The sequence below is a fragment of the Saccostrea cucullata genome, unplaced genomic scaffold (assembly GCF_032062105.1).
Source record: "Saccostrea cucullata isolate Sc308-1 unplaced genomic scaffold, CSIRO_AGI_Scuc_v1 ctg259, whole genome shotgun sequence".
Taxonomy (NCBI): Eukaryota; Metazoa; Mollusca; class Bivalvia; order Ostreida; family Ostreidae; genus Saccostrea; species Saccostrea cuccullata.
The window spans coordinates 578281-590368 of NW_026934432.1; the positions used below are offsets into that span (position 1 = coordinate 578281).

Sequence of the window (12088 nt, forward strand, 5' to 3'; positions counted from 1 at the left end):
CTTTCCCAAAAACATTTTCTTGCCACAATTTCTCCTCATCTTCGGGCCATATAGGATCAGCTTGGCGGATCTCGCATCCCATGCCTTTATCAACGAGATATTTCATTTTCGCGTCTAAAACTTTTCTTAGCCCGACAAAAGCTAGTTCCTTCTCATCTAAAAAATTTTTATCGTACACACCTTTTTTCTCAAGTGCCTCAAAAGGCCACATAAAATGAGATAGAGAGTTTTGGAGGATATTCAGCCCCGTCTTTCTTGCGCGCTTCCACGATAAAATGCTCTAGCCAATGGTTCATTGTTTTCGTATCCATCAAGTGAAGCTCGATAATATCCCCAGCTCTCTGCTCGCGCCAACTTTCGAAAAAACGTTAACAGCCCATTTTGTGTTGCTCTTCGTATTTTTATTTTCCTGATTTTCAACAAGTGATTTCAAATCTTCATCATTGACGACTGGTCCAAACCTAGTGCTCTCTTTCAGTTCTTTTTCTACTTCACATTCGGTTTCCATTAAAGAGCTCAAATCCCCGATATCAAACTCCATTGAATTCAAACCGCTTTCCTCAAGACCTTCATTTGCATCGAAATCAAAATTTTCAGAAAAACTGAGATTTTGAATGCCCTCAAATACATAGTATTCCGTTTCCATATCTGCACAGATCTGTGATAAAGTTAAATCGTCAACTTCATCAGTTAAAAAGTCAAGTTTTTTAAAAGTATCTACGTCCATCCTTCTATGCGTCGTTTCCAAAACTAATATGACAAAGTAACTTTAGAAATTTCTAGAAATCTCACGCTGTCTACGGATACAGTGAAATTTACATGGAAGCCTAATTGGCATGGGAATTAACTTTTTGAAGATTTACCAAAGATTCAGAAAGAAATGAAATATACATGACATCTTATTTACATTATGGGAGGAGCTGATTTTCATTGAGCTGATTTTGATTGGATCGTGTCACAAATCATTTAGAGAACTCGAAAGGTTCTGTATCGTAGATACAAATTTGGGGGGCGGAGACTCGTGCTTCGCACTCGTCTCCGCCCCCCAAATTTGTATCTGCGATACAGAACCTGTCTCGTTCTCTAAATAATACTTACAATGATATACATGTAGATTCCCCGAGGACAGATCTCTATAGAAAACATAGCTACTACATGTATATGCCCCAAATGAAATAAAAACATCTGATGGTTTTTTTTTTTTTACTTTCTGTGGAATTCGTGGCAGTTGATGATGTAGGTTGTCCCCCCTCCACACTGAAATTGCTTCTGATGGGCCTGCTATTTGTATATTCAAGCTAAGTAGTTGTCTCTTTCTTACATTCAAATATCTTAAAATAAGTTTTCCCTCTTTTGTAGTGCAATAATGCTCCACAGCAACTCCCTAGGTGAAGAAAAAATCATCATACAATGACTTTCCTTTTTCCATGTTGACATACCTGCCACTTTTTATCCAATAATACTAAAGAGTTCTAACAAGAGGAGATAACAATTTAACTCCAGCAAATTGGTAACAAGGGGCTAAAATAAGCAATAGAAAGTTATATGAAGTATCCAAATCAGTTATCCCTCTTCTAAAAAACATATTAGATTAAGAATCTTTCTTTTTCATTTAAATACCATAGAAATAATCCAAAAATATGGTAAAAGACTGTTATCTAAAATATGTGAAATTGTAGCAAAATATGGTATTTCAAAGTTAATTTACAACATGTAGATATTATTTCCCAAGCTCAATATTTTAATACAAAGTAGACCTTAGATCATTCTTAAAGTAAAAATTAATTTAGTTTAATTTCAACCTTGGTATTGAGAGAAACGAGCATCTAAAAATGGCTAAAAAATCATACTCATTCATTTAGGATCTATAAATAGATGTATAAAAAATAAAATATTCATTTGAATTAAGTTTTTCCTCATTAATTGTGTTAAATGGTCCATGACTTTGAAAATAAAAGAAAATTTGAAAATAAACTGATGACAAAAGCTAACTTTTTGACTTGATCAATTTGTATACATTTTCCATTAAATTTTGTGTGATTTTCGACAAATATGCAAATGAGCTGTTACTAAAAATAGATGCAGGGTTCGGCATTTTCTACCTCTATGTAGAAAATTTTAAGCCACTAAGAACTACCAAGTTGCAACCTTCCATTTGGACGATTTTTAAAATTTTGCATGGTTATCTCGCAGACTGGCTCTTAAGTTTTGATTGGAGCAGAATTTGATTATTTTGGTCCTGTGCAATAATGATTTCCTACACAATAATAATAATACTATACATTTGATTGTAAAAAAAAACCTTTCTTTTAAACAATTCATAATACTTTTTTGAGTCTAAATGAGCATCAAGGTTTTTAACTATATACAAAGTTATCATAATAGCATGTTTTGACAGCAAAAAAAACAATCTCTAAAATGCAGCTCAAATTGTTTTAAATCATATAAAGAAAATAACAAAAAATAAACAAAGAATAATCTATTTGCAACAGATATTTTTTTTATTCTGTCAGAGATGAGAAATGAAAGAAACATAATTTATTCAATATCTTTTATTGAAGGAACCCCGAGGAAGTACTGGAAGCAGATGAGTTAGTACACCTGAACCGCCTACAAGACCATTTGAACGCCTACAGGACCATTTAAACCGTCTACAGGACCATACGAACCCAATCGCAACTTCTCGGGCCTTTTCGACTAGCGGAAAAACGACCTCGAATGTACGAGGAAGACGCCATTACAACTCCCCTTTTTCACGATCTTTGAAATAAATGCACGGAGACCTTTCATATGTGGAATATGGAGTTCAACTTCATTCAATGCAATGATATTACCTAAAATATACCATAGAAGGAACTTCTATCTCCATCTATCCTATATTTGAATAAACAGGAAGATGTATAAATTTTAAACATCCAGTGATGTTAAAACATTCGAGGTTGTTTTTCCGACCTCTGACGGAAAGACCCGAGATAATGCGATTGCATACGAACCATCTACACCACTGAAGCCAGCAGAAATCTCGCTGTTGAAAGTACAAGTATCAAGTTCACCAGATGAAAATCTTCTACAGCATTTCCCGTTTCCAGGACAAAGGGTGTCATCATTGCATGCATAAGTTATTGATTTGTCTCTGAGTTGGGCGAAAGGGGCGAAAATAAAACTAGGGCGGCAATTTCCCTGTACACAGTAGTTATTTCTGGTTGATAAGGTCCAGGGCTTTTATTAATACAAATATTCAACATACAACTATTACACCAGTGTTTCTTGAAGAAAAGTCGATCATAGAAAAAATAAGTGGAAAGAGATGAACAGACGGACAACAGTTATACTCCATAAAGAAATGTCTCTTTGTATTTATAGAGGTGCATACGCACATACATGTATATCATGTAAATAAAATCTAATCTAAAATGTTCTTAACATTTCACGACCTATGTGTTGCTATAGCATTTCACAAGGCAATCAAATTAAAAACTTATTTTATCTGAAAATTATTGAAACTTCGAATTTTGGGAGTCGTTTGATTAACACATTCTTTCTTCTTCACAAATTTTAATTTCATCTTTAGTACGAAAGAAAAGTAGCAATTTTGTTGTGTATTAATGAATGATAATGCATCAATAATCCAGAAAATTCAGGGTAAAATTGTGTGAAAGAAAAACCCACTTACCTAAATTATGTTAGACCTTGCTTGGTGTTGTGTAGTTGTTTACAGAGTTTAACAGATTGATTGAATGCCCCTGTGAAACGTAAAAGGCGTTTGCAAGCAGGACACGAGTTCTGATGTTGTTTATCTGTGTGTTCAATTGTTAAACTCTGAACACACCAGAGGGCACGGACTGACAATACTGGTGAAAATGAATTGATTTCGTCATTTCTACACTACATTTCAGGATTTGGGTTTTAATATTTTTCATTAGTACACAACAAAATTGCTACTTTTCTCAAGTAGTAGGGATGAAGTTTAAATTTGTGAAAGTGCAAGGACGTGTCTAGCAAACGCGCCAAGCAACTCGAATTTTCAAAATATTCCAGAAAAATACAGATTTTGTTAATATTTTCGTATGTAATTCTATAGCTATATATTTGTCATGAAATTATACAGAAAATTTGAGAAAATGTTAAATTCAAATCTGTGTCTTAAGCATCTTTAAAGCAATATAAGCTGCAGTTTAGATGGTGGATGTTTTTGTGGGAAAATTAAAATAAACGATTTCAATGAAAGGAACAGAGTGTTTGTTAGGATTAGTTGTTCATATTTTAAATGGAAGAACTATTTTTAAATTTTGATTGAAGCAGAATTTGATTATTTTCGTCCTGTGCAATAATGATTTCCTACATAATACTATACATTTGATTGTAAAGAAATCTTTATTCTAAAACAATTTATAATACTTTTTGAGTCAAAATGATCATCAAGGTTTTTAACTAGATACAAAGATATCATATTAGCATGTTTTGACAGCAAAATAAAAATCTCAAAAATGCAGCTCAAATTGCTTTAAATCATATAAAGAGAATAACATAAAATAAGATAGAGAATAATCTATTTGCAACATATATTTTTTTTAATTTGTCAAAGATGAGAAATGAGGAGCACATATTCAATATCTTTTCCTGGAGGTGCCTCGAGGATATACTGGAAGGAGAGGACTTACTACACCTGAACCGCCTACAGGACCATTCGAACCGCCAACAGGACCATTCGAACCGCCTACAGGACCATACGAACCATCTACACCACCGAAGCCAGCAGAAATCTCGCTGTTGAAAGTACAAGTATCAAGTTGACCAGATGAAAATCTTCTACAGCATTTCCAGCTTCCAGGACAAAGGGTGTCATCATTGCATGCATAAGTTAGTGATGTGAGAGGACACATCATGAGAAATGAATTGCATCTACCGGGTTTTTGAAATTCAACTGGAATTTGACATCTCCGTCCATAGAGAGAATTAGAACAACATTTCTGTGACCCGTGACATTTCAAGTCAAAATCGCAAGTGGGTCCCATTTGTAGAAAGTCTGATTCATCAGGCCGAGGGCAAGTACCATATTTTGGCGAGTACCATACTCCTACAGGAAAAGAAATAATAACTGAACTTTTTTTTCGATTAATGATTAAAAAATAAAGAGTTAACAATGATCACTATAATTGTAGTGAAAAGAAATGCCCGGTAAATTATTCAATGTTTTTTTTATTTGAGTGTCAAGTTAGGTTGTTCAACTGCATGAAGTTCTGATTACTGATTAAAAAAAACCAAATGAGCAAAACCCTTCCCTTTTATATCTGATCTCACTCTTGATTGAAAGTTCTAGAATGTCAGATGGCATCGAACCCGGTAAAAAAAGCAAGAGAAGTCAGGATCATGAAACTAGTGGTCAATCGTTTGATAACGGTTTGACTTATGAATAATAAAAATGTACATATTTACATCTGAAATCATTATGGCAACGAAATGGTAGTACATTATTGTAGGAAGTAAAAACAACTTGCTTAAAGAAAATATGGATTTTAAACGTGTGCTTTTTACGCAGTTACAAAATGTTACAAAAAGGGGGAGGAGCCTAATTTGTACGGTCAAACCTAACAAAAATCTTACAAAATATACATCATACAGCAATTCTTTAAAATACCACAAAATGAGGTGATTTGCTAATTTAATGTGCATGAAATCATCAAACTACATCAACACTTACATGTATTAGGGCATGGTGTTTTGTCGTTAGTTATATTAGATCCCACATAACAAATTATAATCAAGTCACTTATTGCAATCCACTGGTCAATGTGATGTCATTTCGTAATACGTGACGCAGTTTGTATGCAGTGATAGGCAGATAATGTAATATTATCTCAACGAAAATATATTTCATAATTTAATGAAATATTATCTACAGATATTCTAATGGCTATTAATTGGATTCAATGTTTTCACGATTTTATTAATATAAATTTTATATAGTACGTATATAATTGACACTGTCGTATATTTGTATGCAACCACATCGAAGGGTAATGTGGGGTCTAAATAAATCAATCTAGTGCAAGGGCATACACTCAATAGATCATAGTAAGTTTTTATAATTTCAACTCGAGAAGTATTAACGTATCTGAAATGTGCTGCGATCCTGATGAAATCTTTAAAATAATTTGATAATATTAATATTTCATGCCGTTGACCAGCAAAAAATACTGTTTTCGCTCATACAAATATAATTCTAACAATAAAATTGCAGAATTTACATAGGATCGAAGCACTTTTCAGAAACTACGATGCGTGTTAAAAATATTTATAAACTAAACTTTCTTCTTTTTAAACTTGGTTATGCCCTTGCACCAGTGAAATTTATAGGTAACATTAATGTTGCGAGTTAAAAATGCTAAAATCACGTAACTGTCGCATCACGTGACACGTTAATATAATATTTGATCCTCCTCAAATATGTAGTTATTACCGGTGATCATAATGATAATTATCCGATAAAAATAATGTACTAAAATAATCGCCATCCAAATTATGAATACATTTTTAATTACAAAATATTGTCGATATTTCTATTGCGCGCCTTGACTGTACTGTGTAGTTAATACATTTTACTTGTAGTCTTTTGTATTAAAGACCTATATACCCTTTATGCGTGTAAATATATGGACTGAAAAACTTAATTGTTCTTAAAAAATGGCAAAGTACTATAAATCTGCACATTTCCTTCTTTTTACTAAAATACAATTGAAAACAGAATAAACGTCGTTTAAAAATTAATAATATAGTAAAGGAGATATGAAAATAAATTTTCTATTAAACGTGAAGATAAAATGTCCATAATTGAGCATCCATAGTACATTATGTATGACAAAGCGCAACAGATATCAAAATTAAGTTGCTTTTTTTATGGAGTAAAAAGAAAAGGCTTATCAAATTGAAACTTTAAAAAGTAAACAAATATGAATGCATATATCAACTTCTGTTCCTACTTTCGTTTTGTTAAGCACAATTCGAAAAAATAAATAAATGCTTGTCCTCTTCATACATTATTATCTTATACATGTTATAGTTCTTAAGAGAGAAAAAAATGAGGGGTACCTCCTCTTGAACCAACTCCTACTCTTCCTCTTCTGTGTACTTGTCCTCCTACTCCTCCTCTTTGTACTTGTCCTTCCACTCCTCCTCTTACTCCTAACCCTACTCCATAAACTCCACCATCTCTCCTATCGTCGTAATTGCTTGTTCTTATTGAAAAAAAACCCGCATTGCAGGAAACAAGAACAGAGGCTAACACAATCAAGGCGTTCAATTTGACTGCAAATACGTTATCATGATTTTAAAAATCAGCAACAAATTTAAAAAACAAAAATGTTGAAATAATTTCTTAGAGGTTGATTGCATCTAAAAACGTTAAAAAGTGAATATCTCTCAGTGAATCTTTTACTAAATTTTTGCATTCCTAAAATCAAGATTCAAGGATAATTCTGTAAAGATCCTAAAGCCCTTTCAATTTGCATAAACAAATCTTTCAACATTTACTACTTTCTCATTCGGAAAGGTTAAGGAATAAAAACTATTGATAAACTTTTGAATGTTTTTCCCCATCTTGAAATTTCAAATTGCTCTTACCTGCTATCCGATTCTGTGAAGAGGCAATCATGTTTCCAACCAAGATTTCGTGTCTTATATAGTTCTAGGAAAGCAAAAGGTCACAAAGTCCCACCACAACATTGGTTAGAATGTGTTCGGTGTGTTGGTCGGCCGTCTTTAATTTCTTATATTTTTCCCAATATTACTAGGCGTTGAATACGAAGTTGTTATCTACTAATTATTCCATTGATGACTTGCATGGAAAGCTTTTTAAACAATCAAGTTTTAAAAAGTGATGAATCTGAAAAAAAAGTGTTTTCAGAAATAATCAGTTATATTGACAGAGGTCGAAAGAACAATAAAACAAACATATTTCTTAGTTCATTTTTATGACAAAGATTAAATTAAATGCTAAGAAGCTGCCTTCCAAGAAAAAAAAAACAGACGATCTGCAGAGAATTTCTTTCAATCACAATTCTTTCCACGAGTTAATAAAATTTGGTGGAATATAATTCTGATCTACAGATGGTGCATTTATCAGGTTTTGCTTTGTTATCAACAAAAAAAATGAAAATAAATGTTTATATTCTTAATTGTGTAAAAATAATTTGATAAGCTTTCGCACTCATCATGTATTTAAAAATACATGGAAAATGTTTTCGTCCTAGAATTATTTATTGAAAGGATTTGCACAAAATATGAAGTTCTAGTGGATTTATGAAAGAAGTATGATTCTGTGAAGTATCACACTTGCCAACACAAAACATAAATTCTGTAGTCCTTAGACAAGAGTGTCGGGACATCAAATTTTTTTCGTATGATTGAAGCAACGTGAGAGACAACATAACTATTTTATTATTTTTCTTGTTATTATAAACTTTATTACATCCCTTTCAACAGTCTCAATATAATCTATATTATCTATACCAATGTAAATTGTTCATTATATGTAACATTTCATATTCACCGGAATTGACACCATATTCCCAAGGGTTAGCGTGTGTGCAGCGTCGAATGATATCTTCCAGTTGTTATTTAAATCTTAAAGTAAAGTACTAATATAAACATTTTTTCTTCATTTTTTTTCTCCTTTATGCGATGCATTAAGATCATAAAATATTATTTCTTTAATTGGTACATGGATAGTGTCACATTGTTTTTCATTTAAGGAAATTCGGTCTGGTCAAATATTGTCACATTGTTCTTTTTAAATTTCAACATTTAAAGATATAAAATATCTACATTTGAAAGGTGTTGTAATAAAATTCTATGGTAAGGATTAAATAATTATGTTTTTATCGAACTCGTTGTTCATTCTTCCAACAATATATAGGAATTCCAATGGGTACTAATTGCACCCTGTTATTAGCAAACTTATTTGTACTTTTGCATTCATATGAAGCAGAATTTGTCCAAAATCTTATACGTGAAAACAATGAAACACTTGCTGTGACCTTCAACTTGATATTTTAAAATATCGAAGACGTATTATCAATGATCAATGGTTATTTCAATTCTTATGTGGATACAATATATCCCGTTGAGGTTGAGATAAACGAAACTGCCGAGTATGACACAACTGTTTCATAGTTGGATATTTTACTTGAAAAAGAAGTTATCGATAATCGAACACGCAAACTTTAATGTAAACATGAAGACTTTAAATTTGAAATCGTCAACTACCTGTACTTATGCAGCAATATACCTTCATCACCTGCAATACGGAGTTTAAATCTCTCAGTTGATTTGATTCGTAAAAACATTCTCTACACGTGTATGTACAGTTTCTAAAACGAGGTAGATTTTTGACAAAGAAAATGATGAAACAAGAATATCAGTAGTCTCGTTTAAAGTAGTCATAATTTTGTTAGTTCTATGCTCGACACAATGACCTTTTCAACAAAAATAATCATTCATTGAATCAATACTGACTGACTTTTTCATACTTATTGTTTACTTATATATTTACACGCTGAATTGATGCCAATTTTTTCCGTTATTTCCCGATCATTACTACAGACAAAGAGAACACGGCTGGTGTGACTGGTCGGCAGGGGAAGCTAGCTCCTCCAAGGAGACTGGTCCTAACTCAAGTGGTTATGGGGTACGTGTTTGTTCAACTCCTGTTTAATATTATTCTATTTTTATGTTTTTATGTTCGTTTTTACCATTTATTTCATTGATAAATGTACCGGCCTCGATAAGACCCGGGATAAAAACAAACAACTCGTTGGTCAAAAATTATATCAAACCACACATCATACATCCTTTATTTATTTGATCTTTATGTAAACATTTAGAATATACATGTATATCGTGTCCCTCACACTACGAATGGAGCTAAGAAAGTAATAAAATTTTGCTATTTCATGTTTCTGTGCCAGATGTTTCCTGCAAAAATATTATTTTCATGCAATCTTCAATATGAAAAGTTGGAAGTAAAAACCAATCAGTGATTTAGAAATTTTATAAATAATACAAGATCCTCTTTATTGAAACAATCGAAAATAGATATCCATACATTTGTAAATTGCCTTTGAGTTTGATTGTGCACTTTTTACTCACAATAGTTATATATATATATATATATATATATATATATATATATATATATATATATATATATATATATATATATATATATATATATATATATATATATATATATATATATATATATATATATATATATATATATATATATATATATATATATATATATATATTATAATTAATGAGTAAGCTTTTTAATGAAAACTAAATTTGATAATTTACCAAAACCGCTGATAAACGTAAACTATTATTAACTATTGCATAAAGATAAAAGAGTGTCTAACGAAACGACGTGCAGCATCACGACCGCCTCACGGGACACCTATTAATATCAAAATATTCTTTAATAAAAAAAGCTCACAAAACAACAATACTCCGGTGTTTAATAATTTCTCTATGCAAATTATATTGTTGAAAAACATTTATTTTGTCCAAAAAGTTCTGCTAGAATCCCACTGTCCCGTTAGTAATATAATTATTCAACACATTCGCACAAAACCTTACCCTAAGTTTTAAAATTTTTACTTATGAACCGAGATTTTTCGTAAAACTATGTGTTGCAACAACTATTGAAATATACAACTTTTTGTTGTTTTGTTGCATTATTTTGTCACAAATGACAGAGGAAAGGCCGACCAGGATACGTTTTTAGCTGACTGTCTTCGAAACAGAATATGATCGATGAAAATCAATTAGCATACTTGTTTTATCAGCAGAACTCCATATGAATTTCACAAAATATTCACGATATTTGCTTTTGAACTACATTTTACATATCTTTGTACTTGTCGTCTTAGCGAAATTCTCTTTACACGACATAATTAATACCGAAGTTACTTGATGTACACGTATGACGTCATCGGTGGTAGATTTTAATCAAAATGACAATATACAGTATAACAAAATAAGAACATTTCAATTTTATTAATGTTTACACCTTTCTATTCATTTTCTAGAAACCGGTCACGGTAGCCTAGTGGTAGAGCGTTCGCTTCGTGATCGGGAGGCCCGGGTTCGATTCTCGTTCGCAGCACCGCGTCATACCTAAGACGTAAACAAAGGTAGTGACTGTTCCTTCGCCAAGCGCTCGGCACTAGAAGTGAAAGTCATGGGTCTTTCGGATATGACCTTAAAAACGTAGGTCCCGTGTCACGGTAGGCGTTGGCACGATAAAGAACCCTCACTGCTCAATGACCCTGAGTGCCGAGTATAGGTCTAGATTTGAAGCCCTTCACCGGCATCGGTGACGTCTCCATATGAATGAAAAATTCTCGAGAGGGACGTTAAACAATATACAATCAATCAATCAATCATTTTCTAGAGTGAAATTACATCTCTAAATACCAATATAAGGAAAACTTGTGTTCTTTAATTGACGTCACTATGCCTACTATGCAATTGGACGAGTGCAACACATATTCTTACGCTCATTCCATTGTTTATTGACTTGATTGATATTTGAAGTAATTGATTGATTTGTTTAATAATTGATTGATTGACAAGTAATTTACTTGATTGATATTTGATTTGATTTATTGACTGATTGATTAATAATTGGTTGATTGAATTTGATTATTGCATTGGTGACGTTCATGCACTTGTGACCTACCCAGTGCATGATCCGCCCCATTTGGGTCGCCACTTTTGTTGTATTGGTTGTTGATTGTGAGGTAGCCCTGTGGTAACCCCAGCAAATTGATCACCCCGTCCATACAGAAGTGCCATATCAAACAAACAAAATAACATCCATATTGTTTGTTTGATTTATAGGGAATCTGAAATAACAGTACAAATACGTTATTTTTTTTATTTTCTTTTTTTCAAAGAATAGGATAATTCATTCTTTCAACAAATAAGGTAATCAAAATACTTTATCATTGATTTTCATAAGGATTTATGAACCTTTTGCTAAGGACATGGATTATTTTTTGGATATCCTTGGATATCAGTCCCT

The 12088-nt window shown here is 32.2% G+C and overlaps 1 protein-coding gene across 1 annotated transcript; it reads right to left on the minus strand.

Moving 5' to 3' along the window:
- Positions 1 to 310: 310 nt before the first annotated feature.
- Positions 311 to 727, minus strand: LOC134240716 (uncharacterized). Its single transcript, XM_062722782.1, has one exon. It carries the CDS (start codon positions 725 to 727, stop codon positions 311 to 313), a length of 417 nt encoding a protein of 138 aa, XP_062578766.1.
- Between the last annotated feature and the right edge of the window lie 11361 nt (positions 728 to 12088).